General features: G+C 53.9%; 1 protein-coding gene across 3 annotated transcripts in view; it reads left to right on the plus strand.

Moving 5' to 3' along the window:
- The window catches only part of SHANK3 (SH3 and multiple ankyrin repeat domains 3), a 264,751-nt gene that overhangs the window by 39,501 nt on the left and 199,382 nt on the right, over positions 1 to 25,868 (plus strand). For 2 of the 3 annotated variants that reach the window (XM_087969021.1, XM_087969022.1), the window contains exon 1: positions 11,513 to 11,749. In XM_087969021.1, coding sequence (XP_087825147.1) covers positions 11,687 to 11,749 — 63 coding nt within the window. In that variant the 5' untranslated portion in view covers positions 11,513 to 11,686. Of the gene's footprint in view, positions 1 to 11,109; positions 11,750 to 25,868 lie in introns of those variants that run through there. The other variant, XM_087969020.1, reaches the window with a different exon arrangement.

A 25,868-nucleotide genomic window follows, 5' to 3' on the forward strand; every position in this document is an offset into this window, starting at 1 on the left:
GGGAGAAAGAGAAGAAAACCGTGGGAATCCCCTGCCCTGAAAGGAGGCAGCAAGGAGGCCTTCCCACCCCCAAGGGGCAAGGGGCAGGGGGCCTGGGCTCAGGGGCATCCCCAGCGGGACAGACGGGGGGGGGTTGGCCGCTCACCAAACCCACCTGGCTCCAACGGATGGGCTGCTTTCTCTCCTGCCCTGTGTGGGGACCCAGCGGGCGGTGCCAGCTCAGGCGTCCCCACCTGCTTCATTCTTAGGAACCCCGTGTGCCACCGGAGCAGGGCGATTAGGAACGGCAACCCCAGGGTTAGGATTGGGGTTGGATTCGAGCCCCCTCCCCACCCCCGCCTGTTGGGAGAGGGTGTGGCTGGAATGGGATGTTCCTTTCCCGAAAATTTGAAAGGAGCCTGCATGGAGTTGAAGTCTCCTCCTTTCAAAGGGCGCCTGGCTCAGGTTTGTCCTGGAACCTCCCCTCCCCCCTTGGGCACCAGGTGGGCTCTACCGGCTGCAGGAGAACCCAGGATCTTGGTGGGGTCACATGGGGGCACAAAGCCTTTCCCTGATCACTGGCGTGTTCAGAAACAGGAAGAGGCCGGTTTCCCCAACCTGTAGAGCAGGGGGTTTCCAAACTGGGACACTTTGAGGCTTGGGGACTTCAACTCCCAGAATTCCTCAGCCTGGAATTCTGGGAGTTGAAGTCCCCAAGTCCTCAAAGTGGCCCAGTTTGGAGACCCCCTGCTCTACAGGTTTGTTTCCTCTGTCTGGGCTTTCCTTGCGTCAGGAGTTTGTGCTGAGGGCAAACACAGGTGGTCCTCGGCTTATGCGCATAATTGTCAAGGATCTCAAGAACCTGCCCTTTTCAAGGGGTGGGATTCAAAAATTTTAACAACCAATTAACCAGTGGGCGTGGCTTAGGGGGTGGGCGTGGCTTGGTGGTCATGTGACTGGGAGGACATGGCTTGGTGGTCATGTTATTGACTGGGTGTGGCCAAGTCAACATCACTCACATCAAGGCACGCATCTCCTCGCCTGGCCTCTCATGATTGTGGGGATGCTGCAACAGTCGTAAGTGTGAAAAATGGTCATGAGTCACTTTTTCAGTGCCACTGTAACTTTGAATGGTCACTCCACACAAGCAAAGTACCAGCAAAGGAGGGGGAAAAACTCCAGAGAAGTTCCAGAGACAGGAAGTCTAGTCCTGCCAAGAATGTAATCAGGGTTAAAGGAGAGGCAGTTTCTGTAAGCAACACCAGAATGTTTCCTTCCTGCCTTCCTTACAGGATTAGCCCTGCAATTTCTTCTAACAACCGGTTCTCCGAACTGCTTAGAATGGTAACAAACCGGTTCTAGCGAATAGGTGCCAACTGGTAGAATCCCAGCCCTGGTTATGGTCTTTCGAGTCCAATACCTTCATGGGCTGGTGTCTCAATCACTCTAGTAGACTCTTCCTCTAGCCCATTCCTCCAGTTACACATCTTTTGCGATAAAACTTGGGAGTGTGCTGTGTGTTCAGTGCCTGTGCTCCTTCAGGTCCCCACCTCTGGAACTTACAGAGGCATAGGAATGGCTTACAGGTTGACACCCACCAGCAAAACAACAGTCCCTCATATGGTGACACAGCCCCCACTTACACACACACACACACACACACATGGCTGCAGCCATCAAGGCAAAGTGAAAAGGAAGGAAGGGAAGGAAGGAAGGAAGAAGGAAGGAAGGAAGGAAGGAAGGAAGGAAGGAAGGAAAGGAAGGAAAGGAAAGGAAAGGAAAGGAAAGGAAGGAAGGAAGGAAGGAAGGAAGGAAGGAAGGAAGGAAAGGAAGGAAGGAAAGGAAGGAAGGAAGGAAGGAAGGAAAGGAAGGAAGGAAGGAAGGAAGGAAGGAAGGAAGGAAGGAAGGAAGGAAGGAAGGAAGGAAAGGAAGGAAGGAAGGAAGGAAGGAAGGAAGGAAGGAAGGAAGGAAGGAAGGAAGGAAGAGAAAGGAATGAAGGAAGGAAAGAAGGAAGGAAGGAAGGAAGGAAGGAAGGAAGGAAGGAAGGAAGGAAGGAAGGAAGGGAGGGAGGGAGGGAGGGAGGGAGGGAGGGAGGGGTGGCTTCTTTTGCTTTTCATGGGCTCCCTCTGGGTCTGCTCTGAAAGCTGAGAAGTGGAGTGTTGACTGCCCTTCCCACAGGCGAGGGGAGGGGGCTCCCCCTAGCGGGGGAGAACGGGTAACCCAAGGAGCAAGTTGTGTGAAAACCAGAAGCTGCAACAACCTTGGGACAAAACCTTCGTACAGGAGACCGAAGGTGTTTTGCTATCTTCTCCAAGATCAGAATGATAGAATGACAGATAAACAGAGATGGAAGGGACCTTGTAGGTCATCTGGTCCAAACCCCGCCTACCCACCCCGCCCAAGCAGGACACCCTACACCAATTTCTGACAAATGGCAGTCCAACCTCTTCTTGAAAGCCTCCTGGGATGAATTCCGCTCTGATTCTTCAGCTCTGACTGGACCTCTAGGAAGGAAAACCGGACAGTCCAGTTGCCTCTTGAGAAAGCACCTTGGGGACTCCCCAAGAGAGGGCCTCATGCCCCAAGTTCTCAAGCCAGCCAGAAGGATACTGGCAGACTTCAACTCCAACTTCAACTTCAACTCCAACTTCAACTTCAACTTCAACTTCAACTTCAACTTCAACTTCAACCTGGAGGGCTTCAACTCCCAGAATTCCCCAGCCAGCAAAGCTGGCTGGGGAATTCTGGGAGTTGAAGTCCTCCAAGCTTAAAGTTACTCAGGTTGGAGAGCCCTGCTCTAAACCCCAGATGTTTCTGAACGCTCAATCATACATCCTTTCCAGAAAGTCTGATTATAGCCTCTGGAACTGATGCCTGGCCACTTCCTCCCAAGCATTAATCTCATTGAGTGAATTAAGAAGTAATAATAGTCCTTCTAAGGATGCTTGAAGGACTTTCTCCTTGGATTGCTGTGGTCTGTTGGGTTGGAATTCTCCTCCTCCTGGAGGAGGAAACGAAGTCGCGGGATGCGCCCCTTCACTCCTCCCTCCTCACCTCCCCAGGCGAAACAGGGTCGCCTTCCTTCTGGATTCTTCTCCAGCCTCCTCCCCACTGCTGCTCCTCCCCAGAAAAGGTTCCTTCAGGTGAAGGTGAAGGAGGGGCGTGGATCCCGAAGTGGATCTGGTTGCACGGTGCCCTCTGCTTGGAAAGATTCCTGGCTTCTTGGAAGGGATCCAGGGATCCTTCTGCAGGATCGTTTCTGCAATGTTTCTGCAAAGGCCCCCGGGAGAGTCTTCTTGGGAAGCAGATGGCCATCATAAAGCCATCACCCCAGTGGAGATCTGGCAAGAGATGCCCACTGCAGCTGGGGCCTTGGCAGATGCTCAAGGGCAAAGTCACCTAGATGCCAGCTGGGTTGGTGCCACTGGAGGAGTGACAAGGCTGGTGGGCCTTCCTGGCTGGTCACAATCAGAGCCAGAGGTCTTCAGGAGAGCATGTTTCCTGAGATCCCCTTGCTCAGGCTGCTGGCTCTTCTCAGCCTATTTCCATCCTAGGTTAGAAGAAAAGCCATCCATGAAGGGCTTTCGCCTTCCAGGAAGGTGGTTTCTCTTCCTGGGCTTGCCCACTCCTACGTTCTTCAGCCAAGAGAACTTCAGGAATGGCCAAGATGATCAACTGTCTGCCCAAGCCATGTGCCCGGAGCTTCCATGACCACTGGCACTGGTCCTCCTCCTCCTTCTCCTCCTCCTCCTCCTCTTCTTCTTCTCCTCTTCTTTCTTCCTCCTCTTCTCTTCATCCTTTGCTCCTCCTCCTCTTCCTCTTTTCTTCTCTTCTTCTTCTTCTTCTTCTTCTTCTTCTTCTTCTTCTTCTTCTTCTTCTTCTTCTTCTTCTTCCTCTTCCTCTCTCTTCCTCTTCCTCTTCCTCTTCCTCTTCTCTGCTTCTGCTTCTTCCTCTTCTTTGCTCCTCCTCCTCCTCCTCCTCCTCCTCCTCCTCCTCCTCCTCCTCCTCCTCTTCTTCTTCTTCTTCTTCTTCTTCTTCTTCTTCTTCTTCTTCTTCTTCTCTTCTTCTTCTCTTCCTCTTCTTCTCTTCCTCTTCTTCCTTCTTCCTCTTTTTGCTCCTCTCCTCCTCCTCCTCCTCCTCCTCCTCCTCCTCTTCTTCTTCTTCTTCTTCTTCTTCTTCTTCTTCTTCTTCTTCTTCTTCTTCTTCTTCTTCTTCTTCTTCTTCTTCTTCTTCTTCTTCTTCTTCTTCTTCTTCTTCTTCTTCTTCTTCTCCTCCTCCTCCTCCTCTCTCCTCCTCCTCCTCCTCCTCCTCCTCCTCCTCCTCCTCCTCCTTACCTCCCCCTCTTTTACCATTCATCCTCTGAATATGGAGGGCAGGAAGGCTATTGAGGGCACTCAACCATCAGAAGAGGGGTAAGAACACAGAAAGGTCAAGGGTCACTCTGAATTGGGAAGCCTCCATGATATCTCTTTTCACTGGATATTTTGAACCCTCTCCTCTCTGGGGCAGCCCCTCAAATATTGGAAGGCTGCCATCATGTCACCCCCCCCAAGTCCTTCTCTTCGTTAGACGAATGCTTCTCTCCCGCTGTGTCATCTACTAAAGATTTGGTTTGTTTAAGATACAGACGATCCTAAATTCTGTAGAGATTCATGGCCACCGTTTACATTCCTGGTCCACTTATGTAGGCCGACCTCCTCCTCCCCCTCCTCCTCCCAAACCCCACTCCCTCCTAGCACTGATGAAGTTACCTAGTTGGGTCATAAAACGTCTGCAATAAAACAGCCCAGCTCAGAGAGCACCAAGGACCCCGCAGTTCTCCTCCTCCCCCCTCTCCCCCCTCCTCTCTACACACCCCTAGAGGAGCTGGTTCTGGCCCCCAAATCTCTCTGCAGTTATAGACACCGCTTGGAGCAGAGCGTGAGGGAGGGGAGGACAAAGGCAGCGGCTGTTTCCCCGTAATTAAAAGTTGGTCCTCTTGTAATCTTGTAATCTCCACTCGCTCAGCACACTTAACCTCATTATACTGAATTAGCCCATTTTCTGGGATCGTGCGATACGCTGGGCCGTAAGCTCCCAGACTGTCCTGGGTGTGCATCTCACAATAAGCGGCCGAGAAATAGCCTGAATTAACCTTAAGGGTCTTGGCTGGCCCAAGGCAGCCACCGGGCCTTTCCTGGGCGGGAGGAGGGAGGGTTGTGTGCAAAGGCAGCCTGAACCTGTGGGCTCCGGGCCTCAGGGGCGACCCAAAATGGGGGAACGACCTGGAAATGGGTGCACACGAGCTCTGAGCTTCACCTGAGGTCCCCCAACAGGTGAGGGGGGCTCTCCTTTTGGGGTAAGGCTGCAACACCTCAAATCTCGGCTTGTGTGGGAATTAATCCAGCTAAAGAGGAACCAGCCGTGTGCAGCAGCAGCAGCAGCCGAAAAAGCCAATGCAATCCTAAATTGCATTAACAGGGGGATACAATCGAGATCAAGGGAGGTCCTAATACTACTCTATAAAGCCTTAGTAAGGCCACACCTAGACTCCTGCATCCAGGTTTGGTCACCACATTGTAAAAACAATGTTGAGACTCTAGAAAAAGTGCAGAGAAGAGCAACCAGGATGATGAGGGGATTGGAGGCTAAAACATACAATGAACGGTTGCAGGAACTGGGCCTGGCTAGTCTAGGGAAGAGAAGGACCAGGGGAGACAGGATAGCAGCCTTCCGGTATTTGAGGGGCTGCCCCAGAGAGGAGGAAGGGGGTCAAGCTATTTTCCAAGGCACCCGAAGGCCAGACAAGGAACAATGGATGGAAACTGAAGAAGGAGAGATTTAACCTGGAAACAAGGAGAAACTTTCTGACAGAACAATCAACCCATGGAACAGAAGTTGCCCTCGGAAGTTGTGGGAGCTTCATCAGTGGAAACTTTCAAGAAGAAATTGGACTGCCATTTATCAGAAATGGTGTAGGGTCTCCCGCTTGGGCTGTGGGTTGGACTAGATGACCTACAAGGTCTCTTCCAACTCTGATGATCTGTTACAATAATCCAATTCATCCTGCCAGCAGGGAGAAGCTTGGGTGGCCATAATCAGGGTGGCATTGTGAGTTTTCAGACAGCGTGATTGATTGGCAGGCGCTTAGGACAAATTAATAAACTAACCAGCATTGCTAATCCGGCTTAGTCTGAGGGCAGCAGGAGCAGCCAAATGCCAGGTGGGGAATCCCAAAGCCCCTCCCCCTCCTGCCTCCCCCATAGCTTGGGGGGAGGGGGTCTCTGTGACCCCCTGGCAAGCTTTCTGTTAAAGGAAGTCCTCAACTTACGATCACAATTGTGCCCAAAGTTAAGTTAATTTTGCCTCATTTTATGACCTTCCTTGCCACTGTTGTTAAGTGAATCGCTCCAGTTGTTAAGTTAGACACACTGTTGTTAAGCAAATCTGGCTCCCCCCTTTGACTTGGCCTGCCAGTCGGTCACAAAAGCAGGCACTGCGACCGTCGTAAATATGAGCCCGTTGCCAACCTCCTGAATTTCGATCCCATGACCGGGGGGATGCTGCAACGGTTGTTAAGTGTGGAAAAACATGATCCCCGCGGTCACGGGATCAAAATTTGGACACTTGGCAACTGGCGTGTCCTTATGACGGTTGCTGTGTCCCCTGGGGGGGTCAGCCTTTTACAACCTTCTGAGAAGCCGAGGCAACGGAGAAGGTAGATTCACTTAACGACCGGGTTCCTAACCGAACAGCCGTAGTGATTCACTTAGCCACGCTGGCAGGAAAAGTCATAAAATGGGCCAAAAACTCACTTAACGAAAGAAAATTTGGGCTCAATTGTAAGTCGAGGGGCTCCTGTTCAGCCCCAGGATCTGTGTGAACTACCTGAGGCTCTTGAGCAAACATGGCCGCTGTAAGGCTTTGGACTTCAACTCCCAGGATTCTCCAGCCAGCAAAGTCTTAAAGTGGCCACGTTTGGAGAGCTCTCCTACTCGTGAGAATTAAAACCTTGTCCCGGAGGATTCTCCTTGGTTGTGTCAATCCAGGGCCCACCTGGAGGTGCTTTTTCCAAAAGGCAACTGGACTTCCTTTGTTTTAACAGTTAACAGATAATCAGAAGGGACCTTGTAGGTCATCTAGTCCAACCCCCCTGCCCAGGCAGGAGACCCTACACCATTTCTGGCAAATGGCAGTCCAGTCTCTTCTTGAAAGCCTCCAAGGATGAAGCTCCCTCTGAAGGCAACTTCTGTTCCACTGGTTGATTGTTCTCACTGTCGGAAAGTTTCTCCTTATTTCCAGTTTGAATCTCTTCTTGTTCAGTTTCCATCCATTGTTCCTTGTCTGCCCTTCGGGGGCTTTGGAGAATAGCTTAACCCCCTTCCTCTTCTTTGGGGCAGCCCCTCAAATATTGGAAGATGCTCTCCTGTCTCCCTTGGTCCTTCTCTTCACCAGACCAGCCAGGCCCAGTTCCTGCAACTGTCCATCGTATGTTTTAGCCTCCAGTCCCCTCATCATCCTGGTTGCTCTTTCCTTCACTTTTTTTAGAGCCTCAACATCTTTTTTATAATGTGGTGACCAAAACTGGATGCAGGACTCTAGGTGTGGCCTTACTAAGTCTTTATAGAGTGGTATTAGTACTTCCCTTGATCTTGATTGTATCCCTGTTAATGCAATTTAGGATTGCATTGGCCTTTTTGGCTGCTGCTGCTGCACATGGCTGGCTCCTATTTAGTTGTTTGTCCAAATGGTTTTTTTGTTGTTGTTGAAAACCTTTTGCTTCTCATCCAAGAAGCTTCTTCAGTTCTCAACTGAAGAACCAAAGAAGCTTCTTGGGTGAGAAGTGAAAGGTTTTTTTGGGGGGGGGAACACCCCAAGAAAGTAACAGATAACAGATAATCAGGGTTGTCCAGTTGCCTTTTGGAAAACCCTTTGGATGTCCTCCGGATGCCCCCCCCCCGGTGTGGAAGGGCACTCAAGGTGGCAGTGAGCCAAACTACTGAGATAGAGATAGAATTCTTTATTGGCCAAGTGGGATTGGACACACAAGGAATTTGTCTTGGTGCAAATGCTCTCAGTGCACATAAAAGAAAAGAGACATTTGTCAAGAGTCAAGAATCATCAGGTCCAACACTTAATAATAATAGTCATAGGGCACAATAAGCCATCAAATCATACTAGGAAACAGTCAATATAAATCATTAGGATACAAGCCACAAAGTTACAGTCCTACAATCACAAGTGGGAGGGGATGGGCGATAAGGAGTGATGAGAAGATTAATAGTAATAGTAGTGCAGACTTTGTAAATAGTTGGACAGTGTCGAGGGGATTATTTGTTTAGCAGAGGGATGGCATTGGGGGAAAAACTCCCGTTGTGTGTAGCCGTTCTGGTGTGCAGGGCTCTGTAGCGTCGTTTTGGGGGAAGGCGTTGAAACAGTTTATGTCTGGCGTTGAAGCATCTCCTTCCCGCTTCGATCCAAAGGCTAGAAGTGCCAGAGCAGCCCCTGGCCCCGACTCCCTCCTCAGGTGAGCGCCGTACTGCCATCCATCCTCACTGTGGGTGAAAGTCCAGCTCTCCTGCTGGGCCCTGGCACCTTCCTGGGCGAGGAAATGCCCATGAGGCTGCCAAGGCGAGTTGTGGCTGGCCAGGCCGCCCTGTTCCTTGGGGCCGAAAACCCTCGCGTGCATAATGCGGCGCATTTCATAACTCCCCAAGCCCCCCTGGGCTTCTCCCCCACTGGAAAGCTTTCCCACCAGGCAGGCTGTGAGATGCCACTTCGCTCTCGCTCTTCGCAGCCTTCGCGGAAGGAGTTTTGGCAATTGGAGGGAGCTTTGCGGGAGCCTACAAAGCGGCCAAAACGGCCGGTTCTGCTGCCAGCCTCGGGGCTTCTTGGTCCTGACTGGAGGAGGAGGAGCACTTCGTTGGCCCTGCTCAGCTTTCTCACCCCTTTTTCACCCGTGAACGCCTCCTCCTCCTCCTCCTTTTCCTTCCCTTTTTCTCCTTCCCCTTCCTCTTTCTTCCTCCTATCTGCCTCCCTCCTTCCTCTCTTCCTCCTTCTGCTCCTTTCTCCACCCCTCTCCTTTTCCTTCCCCTTTCCGTTCTCTTCCTCCTTCAATATCATTAATTGTTATAAACGCACAGTTAGTAATCTCCTCTCCTTCTCCTTCTCTCCATGATCATTTCCGTCAGTTCCTTGAGGCAGATCCAGACAACAGTCTAGGCCACCAAAAGTTAACCAAGTTTCAAACTCGTCAACTTTTGCACACACTGCCAATGTAGTTACCCCACTAACACGGCTATGAAGGCTTCAGCTGATTCAATTCAACCAGCATATTTTCTCAGAGGTGGAGGTCGTGTGGAAGCAGGTTGCCTTAGAGCCCCCCCGGCCTGTCCAGGTGGGCGTTGGCCTTTTCACCCTAGGCTAAAAAAAGAAGAAGTTTAAAACGAAGTTTGTTCTTGTGGCTCTCGTCCATGTTGGACTCTTTACAGTTCAGCAACTGTCAGAAATGAGCTTTAGTGACTTTATTAGGCCTGACACCCCAGTGAATGTTGGCTGAGAGCATAAATGGCTCTTTTGTTGCTGGAGCTGCTGAAACACCTGCCTGGCACATTCAAAGTGTGTTGTTTTATTGCATAGTTGTGAACAAAAGCAGAGGGGGGGGGAACAAACACTTTTAAACCTGTTGTTGCACTGCTGAAGAAAAGCAAGCTGGCTTGTTGATATACGTACTTATTCATTAGATATAACTTTGAGTATAAATTGAATTAATAATGCATGAACACAAATATAATCCGTACGCGGTTTGTTTCCAACACAAACAATCTCTCTCTCTCCCTAACTCTCCCTTTCCTTAGGTTTCCTCCTTTTTTCACAGTTTTTGGGAGGGTGGGTTGCTGTTTAACTGAAATAAGTAATCGGTCAAGGATTAAAGAAGAGATAAACGATAATACAAAGGAGAATTGACAAAAGCAAAGTATTTGTATCCAGCCAAGCAGCTTGATGCAGGCAGATTTATTCCCAGGATGTAATTTCAGTGGGGTTCAGGGCTGCCGGCGTGCGAATGAGAAGCAGCCTCTTTGGGCGGGCATCGTGCCTGCCAGGGCGCTTGGCACGTGCCTGGAATTACCCAGGATGGCCCAGAAGGCTGGGCGCTGGGGAGCCCGGCCTGGACCTTCTCGTAAGAAGGGAGCGCTTGGCAGCTAAAGTTGGTTAAGTAAGCCACCATTGTGCTGAGCTACAAACCACGGCTTAAAAAGCGGAAGGAGGGGTCCTTGGTGCTCTCTGAGCCTGGTGGTTTCATTACTCAAACTGGTGGTAACAGCACTGATGAGGTTCCCTAGTTGGGTCATGAAACGTCTGTTGGGTGACACCGTTGGGTGTCTGAGCCAGAAGGATCAACCCAAGGAGACCCTGGGCAGGGAGAGGGTTCTGGAGTTGGAGATTTCACAACCAAGGAGGGTGGGCACTATGGATGCCATGGGTCGTGGGCACACGGGCCCAGCGCCATACAGAACAATCGGGACTTGGGAAGCCTTTTAGTCCAACCCCAAGCCAGACAGGTGGCTGGGCAAGGACCCAGTTAAGCCCTCCGCATATGCTCAGATGATTGAGGTCTTCACAGCCACTGGGGTGGGGAGGTGGCGGAACGATGGGGAACAGGGCCAAGCCACGCGGGACCTCTAGCCACTGGTTAGTGCCAAAGGGCACCTGCTGCTGGCGGCATCCCAGCAAGACTCTCTTTAGAGCAGCGGTCTCCAACGTTGGCCAGCTGGGGAATTCTGGGAGTTGAAGTCCTCCAGGCTTAAAGCGGCCAACGTTGGAGACCCCCTGTTTTAGAGGGTCTTTGGGGCAGGAGAAAGGGAAGCAGTTGCTGGCTGGACCCCAGACCATTTTTCCTCCCCTTGGGTGGGGGGGCGGGTTTGGGACTTCTGGAAAGTTTTTTTTTGGGGGTGTCATTGACCATTATTAAAAATCTCTCTCTCTCTCTCTTTCTCTCTCTCTCCCCCCTTCTCTCCAATTCTCTGGGCTCGGAATGTGTGTATTGTGCGTTCCCTCGCCTGGGATGGGACGCCCCCACCTCAATCCTGGGCCCCCCGCCCCCTGCCCCGTCTCTGCTCACCTCCCTCCCTCCCCCCCGCCGGGGTGCAGCCCCCTCCCCTCCGCCCGCCCTGCCCTCTGCCCCCGCCGGCCGGTCCCCCGGGCCAGGGGCCGATGTGCGCCCGCTAGCCGCGCTGCCCGCTCCCCTTGCCCGTCCTCCGGCGCGCGCACACGCCCGCGTCCCCGGCGCGCAGAGCATGCCTCTCAGCCCAGCCAGCGGCAAACATGAGTGTCCGGAGCAGCAGCAGCAGCAGCAGCAGCAGCAACGGCGGCGGCGGCGGCGGCGGAGGCAGCAGCAGCAGCAGGAGGACGAGGAGGAGGAAGAGGAGGAGGAGGAGGAAGAGGAGGAGGAGGAGGAGGAAGAAGAAGAGGAGGAAGAGGAGGAGGAGGAGGAGGGAGAAGAAGAAGACGACGACGACGAAGGAGAAGGAGAAGGAGAAGAGGCAGAGCAGCCTCCGCACCGCTGCCAGGAGCTGCAGCAGGCCGGCGTGGTGAACGGCGATCCTGGGGGGAGCACGGAGAGCAGCCTCAGGGAGGAGACCCTGTATGATACCATCACGCCTCCCGCCGCCCCCGCCGGCCCGGCCCTCGCTCCCCGGAGACGCCGGCCTCTCCCCCGCCAGGGCGGATGGACGAGCCAGCCCCCAACGCCCTGGTCCTGCGCATCGGCATCCCGGACCTCCAGCAAACGGTGAGTCGGGCGCGCAGCACCAAGGACAGCGGGCGGGCCGGGGCGGGGGGGGGGGGCGCAGGTCCCTCGCCCGGGGCTGGGAGGGAGGGAGGGAGGGAGGGGACGCCGGCTGCCTCCTCCTCCTCCTCCTCCCCTCCCCGCTGCCTGTGGCTAAACTTTTACGCAACTGCGGTCCCGGGGGAGGGGCGCAGCGCCCCCTCCCCGCCATTCCCGCCTCCCTCCCTCAACTCTGCAGAGGCTGGGATGGTCCTGGATGCGCCCCCCACAGCTGGTGGTTGGGAGGGGGAGCATCTTGGAAGGGCTGCCGCGGCCACAGATGGGTGGGGGGAGGGCTCAGGAGAAGCCCCCAAAAAAAACATTGCTGCTTTCTCGGGCTTTGGGTAGCAGCTGGGCAGGCTACGGCAGCCAGGATGGGTGGGGGGAGAGTCCAAGAGGGTGAAGCATGGGGGTCCCTGGGGGTCTTTCCTGAAAGGAGGGGGCAGCCTGGTCTCTGGAGCTGGAGGGGAGTCCAAGAAGGGGCTGTTTGACCCAGGCTCCCTGGAACTGGGCGTGCTGGCCAAGAGCGATGGGATTTGTAGTCTGCAATGGCCTAATCTGGAGGGAGGTTCTGTGGGCTCCAGTTATAAGGCACACGGGGGCATGTCAGGGTCCACGGAGGGTCCCTTGCCTTTCGGAGGTTTGGAAGGCGCCCCTGCTGCGTGGGGTGTGGGGAGGCCTTGGGGGCTCATCGGGGCCTGGGGCTGGTCATCTACGGTGGAAGGAGAGCTGGGGTGTTTCAACTTTGGGGCAGGAAGCAAAGAGGGCTGGAGACATTCTCCGTGGCCCCTTCGGAAGTTGGAGCCCCAGTTTTGTGGGGCGAAGGGCTCAACGCTGTCCCCAGGCTGCAGCTGGGTTGCTCTGGGTGTCATGAGTGTGTGTGTGTGTGTGTGTGTGTGTGTGTGTGTTGTTGTGTGTGTGTACACTCACTTGCCCCCAGACCAGCAGATGCTTGGGGCTGGAAGGTGGAGATCCTTCGAAGGGCCCACGAACCTGTGCTGGGGGGGGTCTTGCTTGATGGACGGGGGGGGGGGGTTGCCTGGGCTCCCTGCTGGTTTTCCTTGGGGGAGCAGGAGACCTCTGCCCTTCAGACCCCCTGGGGGCTCAGCGAAGGTCTCCTCCCAGGACAGGAGCAGCCTCGGAGCAGGGCAGTGGAGAGCAGAGCCCCGGAAGGTTGTGCCAGGCCTGCCAGGTCCACCCACCGGCCCACCCAGGTCCTCCTGTACCTCCCTTCCCCCAGCTGGCTCCTCTTGGCTGCCTGGGCCAAGGAGCCGGATGGCCCAGGAGGACATTCCAGAGCGGTGGCTGGGCACTGTGGCTGGGTGTGTGTGTGTGTGTTCTGCAGGGCTTGCGGGCTGCCCTTTCCTGGCTGCTCCCCCTGGGGGGTGAATTGGGGGAGGGGGGGTTGCAGGCAGGAATTCCAGCAGCTCCCCGAGTCCCTGGACCTCTGCGGTCAGTTGGTTGTGATGCCGGCCTTTGGTCGGTTCGTGGGAGGTTTGGCAAAGCCTCCGCATGCTGATTCTTCAAGGGGGAAACTCCTGGCTTCGCCTGCCAGGGCCTTGGAGGGAGGGGGCATTTTGGGCTAGGTCACTATTGGGGGGGGGTTGGACAGAGGCAGCTTTCCAGAGGGGAGAAGGGGGCCTGGGGAGGGTTTAGAGGGCTACAGCAAAGGGAGAGGGAGGGAGGGGCTGGAGAATCCCAGGGTTGGGGTTCAGGGCCCCTGAAGGCCGGTGGGTCCCCCTCTCTGTTCAGGGATGGGGGGGAAACGGTGACCGTTTTCAGAAGCTCTTCTGGCCCCAGCCGGACATGGCTGCCTTCTCCCCCTGGGCCGTCCTCAGGCGCCCTGGCTGGCCAAGGAGGGGCAGAGGGGAGCTCTGGGGCTCCTTCCGGGGGAGGGCCTGTGGGGGAGGGCAGGCAAGTCCCTCCGCTCAGACTCCCTGAGAGCCAAAGGGGCCGGGCCCTTCCTCCCTTCCGGCGCCCTTGGGCCCTTCTCAGGCAGGGCTCCCCCAGGACTCAGGCGGTGGGGAGGGGAGGGGGAGAGAAGGGGGCCTCCCTTTGGGGAGCACATCAAAGAGGCCTCTGGACCCGTCTTCCTTCCTTCCTTCCTTCTTCCTTTTCTTCCTTCCTTCTTTTCCTTCCTTTCCTTCCTTTTTCCTTCCTTTCCTTCCTTTCTCCTTCCTTCCTTCTTTTCCTTCCTTCCTTTCTTTCCTTCCTTCCTTTCCTTCCTTCCTTCCTTCCTTTCCTTCCTTCTTTTCCTTCCTTCCTTCTTTTCCTTCCTTTCCTTCCTTCCTTCTTTCCTTCCTTCCTTCTTTTCTTTCCTTCCTTCCCTCTCTCCTCTCTCTCCCCATTCCTTCCCTCCTTCCTTCCACCTCTCCTCTGTCTCCCCTCTCCCATTCCTTTTCCCCTTCCCTTCCTTCTTCCTCCCTCCCTCCCCTCTTCCTTCCTTCCCTCTCCCATTTCTTCCTTCCTCCATTATTCTCCCTCCCTCCCCCACCCAGTGCCCCTTTGAGCAAAGGAGGGGGAAACACCCTGGTTGGTGGGGCTGCTGGGGGCTCCCTCCGCCCGCAGGGGCCAGATTACAAGGCCGCCCAATGGCACCTGCCAGCCAGCAGAGGGTGGCCCTTTGGACAGGAGCCCTTCCGGATTCAGGGGCCCTCGGGGCTCATCCCAGCATCTTCCCAGCCACCCCCAAGACTGGGCGCTTCCCATTCATCTTGGCTGAGAGAGGCTCCATTTTGCACCCTGGGTGGGAGGGAGCCCCGTCTGTAGTAGGTGCACAGGTGACGTAAACCATGATCGTCAGAGATGTGGCTTATTCACTACTGTGCAGCTGGCTGAGTGCCCAGGAACTGCCAGGAAGCAGATTCTGCCAGCCGCCCCTTGAGGTCGCATGTCCTCCTTCCCTGGAGTCCCCTAATAAGGGCTGGCCATCCAGGGCTGGACTAGAGGACCTCTAAGGTCCATTCCAACTCTAGAGTTTGGGGAAGGCCTCCTGCCGAAGCCAAGAAATGGAGGCCGCTCTGAGAGCCAGCCCTGCTTGGCACTGCCCCACTCCCCCCCCCGGCCTGAGTGGGGGGAGAAAGGGGGCCTGACCCACCCAGGCAAGAAGAGGGCAGCAGGGTCAGCCCAAAGGCTGCCCCACGGAGGCTCCGATGGACTGCCCCAAAAACTGCAGAGGGACATTTGGGGGGGGGGGTTGGAGCACACAGGAGGCTGAGTTACTCTTTGGGGGAGACCCCCAGGGGTCTGGCTCTTCTGGCCCACCTTGCAGGCTGGGCTGTACCTGGCTTTTCCTTCCTTCCTTCCTCCCTCCCTCTCTTCCTTCTTTCTTTCCTTCCTTCCTCTCATTCATCTCCTTCCTCCTTCCTTCCTTCCTTCTTTCCTCCCTCTCATTTTATCTCTTTCCTTCCCTCCCTCCCTCTTCCTTCCTTCCTTTTTCCTTCCTTCCTTTGTCCCTCCTTCTTCCTTCCTTCTTTCCTTCCTTTCATTCATCTCCTTCCTCCTTTCATTTCATCTCCTTCCTTCCTCCCTCCTTCCTTCCTCCCTCCCTCCCTCCTTCCTTCCTTCCTTCCTTCCTTCCATCCATCCTTCTCTCTGTCCTCCTCCTCCCTCCTCCCTCCCTCCCTCCCTCCCTCCCTCCCTCCTTCCTTCCTTCCTTCCTTCCTTCCTTCCTTCCTTCCTTCCTTCTTTTCCTTCCTTCCTTCCATCCATCCTTCTCTCTGTCCTCCTCCCTCCCTTCCTCCCTCCCTCCCTCCCTCCTTCCTCCTCCTCCCTCCCTCCCTCCCTCCCTCCCTCCCTCCTTCCTTCCTTCCTTCCTTCCTTCCTTCCTTCCTTCTTCCTTCCATCCATCCTCTCTCTGTCCTCCTCCCTCCCTCCCTCCTTCTTCCTCCCTCCCTTCCTTTCCCCTTCCTCCCTCCCTCCCTCCTTCCTCCCTCCTCCCTCCTTCCTTCCTTCCTCCCTCCTTCCTTCCTTCCTTCCTCCCTCCCTCCTTCCTTCCTTCCTTCCTTCCTTCCTTCCTTCCATCCATCCTTCTCTCGGTCCTCCTCCCTCCCTTCCCCCCCCTCCCCCCCCTTCTTCCTCCCCCTCCCCCTTCCTCGAGGGCCCAGGGTCTTCTGCAGGCTCAGAATTCTACAAGGGGTCCCGGCTGTTTGCCTTCGTTTCGGTTTCTCTCTGTTGGGCTTGTGGGACGCACCTTGGCTCACCGGCGGTGCCAGGGAGCGGCAGCTCATGTTCCCTTTCCCTGCTCTTCCTTTCCTTTCATCGTTCTCCCTCATTCTGTGTGGCACAGAAGCAGGTTAAACCAATTACACATTTAAATTAGATGAGCCCCCCCCCCCACCCTTGGAGCAGGCTGCTCCCTTGACGGCACAGCCGAGCCTCCATATTCAGAGGCAGACCATCTGATCGGGGGGGGGGATGAGGAGCAGGTGGGGGCTTTTCCTTGGACTCCGTTTGTGCTTCCCTTAGAACGGTTAAACTGCCCCTGTTGGGTATCGCTCCGATCGGACCTTCTTGCACTGATCTGGGGAGGGGCTTCCTGCAAGGGGGGGGGGGCTGGCCTTCCTCCCAGCTGCTTTCGGTAGCCTCAAAGCGTTGAGAGGAGTCTTGGGGGTGGGGGGGATGTGGTAATGGCAAATGTTGCCGTGGGAGGAAGTGGCGTCATATTATTTATGTATTTATTTATCTATTCATTTGTTCAGAAAATGTGCAACCCTGGGCAGTCAACAAACAGTGCACAAAGCCGAACTCATGAAAACCAGTGTAAAGCCCCACAAAATGCGCTCAGGAGGGATTGTAAAAGTACAGTGAAAAGGCTCAGCCATGTGTGGCGCTCCCCTAACATCCCAGCCCCACGGAAGAGGCAGGTGTTCATGGCCTTCTCAGAGGCCAGGCGGGGGCGCTCCTGTAGATCTCTGGTGGGGGTGGTGGTTGGCCATTCTGCAGAGGAGGAGGAGGAGGCACAATGGAGAAGTGGCAACCCCCAGATCCTGCAAAGCGGCCTCCGTTCACAGACCCAACCTGGCGCATCGCCCTCCGCCAGGCCTCTGGGCTGGGCAGAAACCGTTGGGTGAAAAAGGCCTGCAGGTTTCTGGTCCTGTGTTATCCGAGGACCTTGAATTGCACCTGGGAGCCCGCTGAGGTCCATGGTTAAATGTCCCTGGAGTTTCTCCATCACCCGGGTCACGGTTGTCCCAAAGATGCTTTTGATTTCCTTGAAAACATTTGGCTTCCAATCCAAGAAGCTCCTGTCATTGCGGAAGAAGCTTCTTGGATGAGAAGCCAAATGTTTTCAAGGGGGAAACCCTCCCCCCAAGAAAGTCCTGTTGCCCTTTGAGAAGAAGATCCACGGTGTTAAGATCCATGGCGTTACACAAGTGTTCCACAGTGTATCTAAAATCACCTAAATGGCCACATTCTGGACTCTGCTGCGACTCCCAAACACGCTTCAAGGTTAGACCCAGGAGAGCATGTTGCAGACCTCAAACCAAGGCCCAATTAAGGCACAAGCGACCATGAGCAGAGCCTCCAGACCCAACCCAGAAATGGGCACAAGGGCGGCACCAGAAGAACCAAAGGCACAAGGGCCTTCGCTCCATCACCTACTACTCACTTTTCTCCACCAATCGCCAGCCCATGGCTGGGCTTAGAGGAGAGGTTTTTCCAGGCTGGGGAGTTGAGGGACCAGCGAAAAAGCTGACACTTCTGTGTCCTGCGTAGTTAGCCGTTGGGTTGCATCCAATCTGCTTCCTGGCACCGCCAGGCGGACTGCGCAAGGGGGCTCTTCGCAGTTGTGGGTGATGGATGGGAGCAGAATAAACGCAGCTGTCAGGATTCTGGCATTGACCCCCATTTAAATCCTGAGTTTCGAGCAAAACTTCAAAGGATTTATTGGGAGTTAAACTGTCCGGCACTGCCTGGGTGCAGCCGACTCTGAGGCACATCATTCACTGTCACCCTTGACCCTGGTTTCCCCGCAACCCCCTGGGTGTATCGTAATCCATATCCTCCAATGGGACACCTCCATAGCCCAGAGTCATCCATCAGGCTCTCCAGTTAGAATTTTGCACGGCAGAAACTTCAGTCACCTGGTTCCTATCTTTGGAAACATTGATGGAATGCACTTTCGGTTTGCAAGCTGCCACACTGCTCCCCCCTCCCTTTCTGTCGGCAACTCTAAAAAGACCAGAGAAATATTTGATGAGTGGACAGCAGCAGACTGTGATGGGGAAAGAGAAGAAGAAGAAGACGAAGAAGAAGAAGGCAAAGAAAAGAAACCCTCCCAATGGTGGGGTTGAGGAACCAAAGTCTCCGTCCCAGCAGCCTTCCAATACTTGAGGGGCTGTCCCAGAGAAGAGGAGGTCACCGTATTTTCCAAAGCCCCTGAAAGCAGGACGAGAAGCAACAGATGGAAACTGACCAAGGAGAGAAGCAACCTGGAATTCAGGAGGGATTTCCTGGCAGTCAGAACAATTAGCCAGTGGAACAGCTTGCCACCAGAAGTTGTGTGTGCTCCGTCACTGGGAGTTTTAAAGAAGAGACTAGACATCCATTTGTCTGGAATGCTCTAGGGCAGGAGTCTCCAACCTTGGCAGCTTGAAGACTTGTAGACTTCAACTCCCAGAATTCCTCCTCCAGCTTCCCAGGAATTCTGGGAGTTGAAGTCCGCCAGCCTTGAAGCCACCAAGGTTGGAGACCCCTGGGATAAGGTCTTTTTCTTGAGCAGAGGGTTGGGCTAGGAGACCTCCAGGGTCCCTTGCAGCTCTGTCGTTCTGTTATTCCTCTTCCGGAGGATGGCTGGGGAGGGGGCCGGGTTCGCTTTGGGCCCTCAGGACCTCTCACCAGGTCTGTCCCCTACCTTTCAAGAAAAGCAGAGCGAGACACCTGAAGGAGCTGAGAGGAGAGCAGGAAAGCCGCTCTGGGGGGTCTAGAAACGCCCCGTTCCCATGGAGAGGCAGCCAGAGAAAACCCATCAAGGCGCTTTTCCTGACGGTAAAGAAGATTTCCTGGAGGGAGCGGCTGGCAGGTTTCACTCAGCTTGCAAAAGGCCGGTGGGGGGTGGCTCACTTTTCTGCCCTCCCTCCCCAAACACACGGCCTCCCTTAAAGAGGGGCAGGATCGCCCTTCCGTGGTGGGGACTGCCATCTTGACACGCACACACCACACACACACACATGGAGGCACCTCGGCATGCATGTACGCGTGTTGGCAGAGAGGCGGCTGCGAAGTGTTTTGCGTTACGCACCCAAAGTACTGAATCAGCCAGGGAGATAGGGAGCGGCTGCATCGGCAGCCTTTGGGGAAGCAGACTTGCCGTAGCTTTAATCTAGATTGGCATTTTGGGGCATGGCCTTCGACGCCAACCCCACCACCCCTGGGGTGAGCTTCTTGTCAACCTATTGCAGGGTCCCTGTTCTCACCCAGCTCCCCAAACACCACAAACCCTCTGCAGTGAACTCCAAGATGCCTTGATTAGGAGTAGCCCCGGCAGAATCTTTCTCTCTCGGGCTGACAAGTCCCTCCATTCGTCAGAAGATGAATAGTTGTCTGCCACCCCTCTTCATCTCCGCCCCCTGCCTTTGATCCCCAGAGCTCAGGTGGGGCTTTGCTAGTAGAGGTGGCTCTTCTGTCCCAAGGACCGGCCCATAGATTTCCCCTGCTCTCCTCTCCTCTGCCTTCTGCACACCTGTGTGTCAGGCACTGGACCCAGCTGTTCCTCCTCTTCCTCATCAGCCACCTCCAGACCTGGGGGCTGTTGACTCTCCATCTGGGGGCTGATGGATGGCCCAGGCTCCGTCTCTCTCTCTCTCTCTCTCTCTCTCTTTGTCTCCTCCTCTGATTCAGTTGTGGGAGGGGCCGGCAGCCGACAGGCCACAACAGCCCCAGAAAAAGGGTGTGTTTTGGTAAGGAGGTGAAAGGTGCTACTGGGCTTCCCGTGTCCCAGTTTTGTGACCAGACATTAAACTCCAGAATAGCCATCAAGGGAAACCCCAAAGTGTGGTAGCCTTCAAGACATTTTTCTGGAGCGCAGTGATGCCTAACTTGACAACCGTTTGTCTCGAATGGTGTAGGGTTTCCGGCTTGAACAGGGGGTTGGACTAGAAGACCTCCAAGGTCCCTCCCAGCTCTGTTCTTCTGTTAACTTTGGAGCAACCTGTTCAGTTTTGGAAGTGCTGCCTGAGGTTCCCCCAATCGCTTTCCTCGTGGGATGCTGACAAGGCTGTAGGACCTCACCTGACCCCCTTCCACTCACCTGGAGAATTTGGAGGTGTGTGCAGAGCTTTCGGCAGTGAGGTCGGAAGGGAGAATCGGGCTGTTTGTGGTGCTGTGTCTTGGATGGTGTGGTGAGAAAAGGGAGAAAGAGTTGGTGGTTTTCAAACGTCCTCTGGAAAGAAGGCTAGTAGTTCGAACATCACCTCTTGGTCCTCTTTTTGGGAGGAGTTGAAGTCCACAAGTCTTAAAGCTGCCAAGGTTGGACACCTGGCATTAGAGCAACCAGAGGTGGGCTTCACGTGATTTAACAAGCGGTTCGCCTAGCACAGAACCCAAAACGTGAGCTTGCGCACGGCTTCAAACACACAGCGATATCAGAGGTGGTATTCAGCAGGTTCTGACCGGTTCTGGAGACCCAGTAGTGGAAATTTTGAGTAGTTCAGAGAATCGGCCAATACCGCCTCTGACTGGAGATTTTATAGTATCCTTCCCCTGTCACACCCACCAAGCCACACCCACAGAACCGGTAGTAAAAAAATTTGAATCCCATCACTGGGTGATATCATGCATGCGGCTTCCGGCACATCTTCTCGGGCAGCTGTGGTGAGTAGAGCGGGCAAGGCACAGAAATCAGCCAGGCTGTGTGGGTGGGGCAAGTGAGCCAGAGAGTGAGATATGTAGGACAGAATAGCACCCGGGCGGGTGGGTGGGCCCAGCCGGTGGTCGTAACTACCAGTACTGACGAACCGGTCTGAACTGGCAGGATCCTCTGCCTCCGAAAGCAACCAACAGGTCCAGATTGGAAGTAGGCATTAAACTCCAGAACAGGGCAGCTTTGCTGGCTGGGGAATTCTGGGAGTTGAAGTCCACCCATCTTCCAAGGGCCTAGGTTGAGTGACACTGGTCTAAATAATGGCTTCTTCTAGTTCCTGCTTCAGCTGATTCCCCTCCGCCTTCTCAACAACTTCCTGTCAGCTTTGGAAGCCATATTAGCACCAGGCGCTTCCACACGGCCACATTCCTGAGCCTGGGAATATGGGAGGGGGGAATTTCTTGGAGCGTATGTGGTTAGATAGAATAGTATTCTGAGTCAAGGTCATGTTATTTCTGCACCTGGGTGAGGGAACGTCTCAAGCTGGGACAGAGGGTGATTGGGGCACGCGATGCAATGAGGGGTGCAGCGGGTGGATTTGTAATATTTTACTTATTGGAGGGAAACCTGGAACTTTCAGAGTCGGGATTTCCCAGACGTGCCAGTTTACTACTCTAATAAAAAGGAACTTTGAGAAGATGTCTGCCACAGAGTTATTGGTTGGAGTGGAGGTTTTCTGGAACACTGACATGATCCCAAATCTGAAAGTCCCAATCCCAATGATTCTCAAGAACAAGGATCACCAACCGGTGGGCCGGGGACCACTGGTGGTCTGTGAGAAAATTTTGGTGGTCCGCAGAGAAATGTCCCCCCCAAAGCAATTAATCCAGACTGTGCGGGAACACAAGGCTGCGCCACCCACATGGCCCACGGAAACACAAGGCTTGCCTCGCTTGCGTTGCGAACAACACGAGGTAGTGAGAGGAGGGGGGAAAGGGTGGAGGGGGGGAACTTGACCCATTCGCTCCACGCGCCTGGCCTGGCCACCGGCTGCTTCTTTCCGCTCCTTTCTTCTTCTTTTGGCTGCACGCAAGGAAAGCAGCCAAAGTCTTTCTTTCTCTCCCCCAAACTCTGCCAGAAACGAGTCTTTGGGACCCTGAAAGGCCTCCTGCTCCAAGAGGCTGCTCCAAGAGGCTCCAAGAGGAAGACTCATTTCTGGCGGAGTTCAGGGGTGAGAAAGAAAGACTTCTGCTGCTTATGCTGTTTTCCTTGCATGAAGCCAAAAGTCTCTCCCCCTCTCTCTCTCCCCCTGAGAATGGAGATGGAGACGGTATCCTGCGATCCCAAATAAAGAACAATCGATCAGTAGGAAAACGGGGTGGGGAATTTTCTTGCAGACTTTTTTTGAGATTTTCCCAGGGTCTCTGGTCCAAGGGATTTAAAATTATGGGTTTGGTGGTCCCTGAGGTGCCAAAGGTTGGCAGGCCCTGGTCCAGAAGACCACCCAGTCTCTTGACCACCCCCCTGCTTGCAGCCTCTTCTTTTCTGCCCAGGTGCAGCTGCCGGAATGCGATCCAGCTTCCCACTTGGCTGGCAGAGCCACCCGGGCTTGGCACCAAGCTCTCTAGATCAGGGAGCCAATGGATTACAGGGTGGAACTGATTAGCCGCCATCTGTTCCCAGGCGGCCTGTTGACAAAGGGGATTCCTCGCTCGACAGAGCCATCTTCTCAGAGCCAGGTTGGGGTGGGGGTGGTCAGAGAGTTTTTGCAGCAGTGGGAGATTGACATCCCCTTCCTCGATTTCTGGCAGAGGGAGCGTTCTCCATCACCACAGACTTTCACAGGAGTCAGCCTGGACTGGGATTAGTTGTTCGGTGGAGTTAGGATTAACGTTTCACTGCGTTGGCAAGAAACCACAAGGAAGAAATCCAATGGTTGCTGCCCATAAAACCAGACCCTGCCTTGCTCCAGGTCTTCCTGACAGTGAGGACAATTAACCAGTGGAACCGCTTCCCTCTGGAAACCGTGGGTGCTCCGTCACTTCAGGCTTTTAAGAAGAGACTGGACAGCCACCTGTCTGAAACAGTCTGAGATCTCCTGCTTGAGCAAGGGGGTGGACTAGGAGACCTCCAAGGTCCCTTCCAGTCCTGTTCTATTCTGCATTCTATTCTATTCCTATTCGATTCAATTTGATTTGATTCAATTTGATTCTCTATTCTGTTCTATTTCTATTCTGGGGAAGGATGTATGTTCCCACACTTGTCTTGTGGAGCAGCCTCTATCTTGAGCTACGCATGACCCCCCAAAACTACTAGCCTTTCAAAAGGTCCTGGTTAATCTCCCAGGCACTTTGACTCCTGGGTTGGGGTGTCAATGGAGCTCCAGTGGGGCTGCAGGTAAATCTCTCGTGCTGTTATTGAGGTCGTCCCAAAGTGGCTTTTTCCAAAGGGCAACTGGACTCCCTTTGTTTTGTTTTTTTCGCTTCTCGTCCAAGGTGTTCTGGGAACTGAAAAAGCTTTTTGGATGAGAAATGAAACTTCTTCCAGGAAAAAAAAAACCCAAGAAAAATCCAATTTCCCTTTGGAAAAAAGCACTTTTGCATCAGCCATGACCTGGATGGCGGACAGTCTCCGTGGATGTTGTTATTGAGGGGGCTTTCTTTTTAGGGGCTCAGCTCTTCTTCTTTTTTTATCCCTGTAACGGAGGGTGACTTTGCTTCTTCGTTTAATCTTTGTCCGCTTCCAGGGTGCCTCGGTAGACGGCCAGTCGTGTAAATATGGAAAGAAAGAAAGCAGAAAGCAGAAACGGGTGGAGGGCGGGTTCCGAGAGAGGCTCGTCTGGGCTCCGGCAGATGCGGGAATGATCAGGACCACGGAGAGCTCCGTGCCAGTACACCCCCCCCCCACCCAACTGGGCTGGCTTTTGGGGGGGCTGATGAGGACGGGGGGGGGCGTCTCTTCGTTATCCACCTGTATGCCCTCCCCCCAGCCTGATTTGGGGGTTTAGGGGCCCCAGACTTCCTTAAAGCAGGTCTTGTGTCGATGAGCAACTTTGCAAGAATCGAGATGATGGGACAATTGCTCCCCTCTCATCAGGAAGAACCAAAGACGGAGATGACGGTTCTCCCTGAGCTAACCTGGTTTACTCATCGTCTGTTTCAGGGTTAACACCGCTCCTTATTTTCTCCTTTCTGCCTCCAAATCAGGAACTATTTCTGTCTCTGGCTGATTCTTACATTTGTGTGTGTGTGTGTGTGTGTGTGTGCAAAATCTGAATCACCACTAGATGGCAGCAAAATGTAACAAGAAGCTGCCTCTTCACTGCCCTCTGGTGGCCGTCCAGATGCCTGCGTAGCTAGGTCAGCAGATCCAAACCTGGTCAGTTTCTGTCCTGGTGGCTTAAGGGGGAGAGGGCAGAGAGAGCCTGTTGTGCGAATTCAGAAAATGAGGTAACTCGGTGAAGAAGGAGACCCTCTTTTGTTGATACATGTTGCATGTGGATTCCAGATATCTAGGATCCAGATATATATCATCTGGTGTATGTCCCCACCTCCCCTTCCCTTTGGGGAGATATACAAAGCCCAGAAAAAGAATAAAAACCATGTGAGATGAAGATATTAGTGATGTAAGCGGAAAACTACAGGAAATATTGCTAAAATGAAGAAGGCTAAATCAATCAAGATGTTTATAGTTCTTTGTGGTGTTCTGAAGCTTTCCTTCAGACACTCTGTCCATGCTCTGTTTCTTTCAAGGTTGGAGGTTCCAGGGGAGAAGAAAGGGGAGAAGTTGGTTCAATTGGCAGGTCAAGCAAAGTAGTCAGAGCTCCCAACTGAAGAGGCCCGAAGTCCATCCCTCTTGTCAGGGCTCCGGCATCCACCCCATGAGTCTCTAGCCGCATCTCTCAGAATTTTAAAAAATCATTTATTAGGAATGAACCTGGGTGCAGCCAACTCTGAGACCCATCATTCATCTCACCCTTGACCCTGGATGTATCTTCTCCAATGGGACACATCCATAGCCAAGAGTCATCAATCAATGCTCTCCAGTAATAATCTTGCATGCCAGAAAGCAATTATCTATGAAGTATTTAAGGAATGCACTGCTTCCCCCACTCCCTTTCTGCTGAAAACTCTAAAAGACCAGATAAATATTTTTGAGTGGACACTGCTCCTGTGTCCACCTTGCTGGAAAAGGACGGATGTCCTTGTGGTGCTCTCCCTCCAACAGAGCAACGAGGGTGGGACGGCCAAAGGTCCAGATTCAGCTATGCTGGTTGGGGAATTCTGGGAGTTGAAGTTCACATGTCTTAAAGTTGCCAAGGTTGAGAACCGTGGCTGTAAAAGCTGGCTGACTTTGGAAGATGGTCTGCCATGCAGCTGGTCTTGTGTTGCTCCATAGTTCTTCTGGACTCCATTCTCTTTGAAAGATTCAGTGCTTTGAGCCAGTTTCCGACTTATTCTCTCTCTCTCTCTCTCTCTCTTTTTTTAAATGGCCCTGATTTCCCTCTGCACTTTGTGTTGCATAACATCGTGCTTTCAATTTGCCAGCCCGTGAATGAAATAACCTTCAGCTGCTCCTCGGTGCATTGGTCTCCGTGTGGTCTTTCTGCCTTCCAGCTGACAGGGTCTCCAGTGCTGCTGCTTCCATCTTGGGGGCCACCTCTGAGGACCCTGGTGGGGCCATGAGAGGCAGCTCGGGTGTGCAGAAAGCTTTGCCACTAGCACAACCCCACCCGGTCTCCTCTATTTGCAGGTGGGCTCCTGCGTTCCTTTCCTGTTGGGCACATCCCCCAGGCCTCAAGCTCTGGTTTCTCACCTTCGTTTTGCTCCACCGAAGCCGAAGGAGCAAACCGTGGCTCATTGTTGTGTTTGTGGAAGAAGAAGAAGACAGAGTTCTGTATCAGTAGAAGAGACGATTTGTAGCTCAGGGTTGAAATGAAAGGGGTCCCGCTCTGAGCTTGGTGGCTTTCTTGCAAACGTTTCATGACCCAACTAGGGAACATCATCACTGCTAGAATGGAGTGGTGTTTGGAGGGGGAGGAGGAGGACTGTGGGGTCCTTGGATGGCTTTCTTGCAGACATTTCATCACCTCATCACAGCTGGCTGAGGAATTCTGGGAGTTGAAGTCCACAAGTCTTAAAGTGGCCAAGGTTGGGGACCCCCTGTGCTCGACTGATATGACCCAACAGGTTTTGGCCCACGCTCAACCGTGTCATTTTTCAGGTCCCAGGAAGCCTCCCTTCCCTGTTGCAGGGCCTGCCCTCCCCCCCCCCAGAATGA

The sequence above is a fragment of the Notechis scutatus genome, chromosome 6 (genome assembly GCF_049901735.1).
Source record: "Notechis scutatus isolate UNSWTSFEM ecotype Mainland chromosome 6, rNotScu1.2, whole genome shotgun sequence".
In the NCBI taxonomy this organism is placed as follows: Eukaryota; Metazoa; Chordata; class Lepidosauria; order Squamata; family Elapidae; genus Notechis; species Notechis scutatus.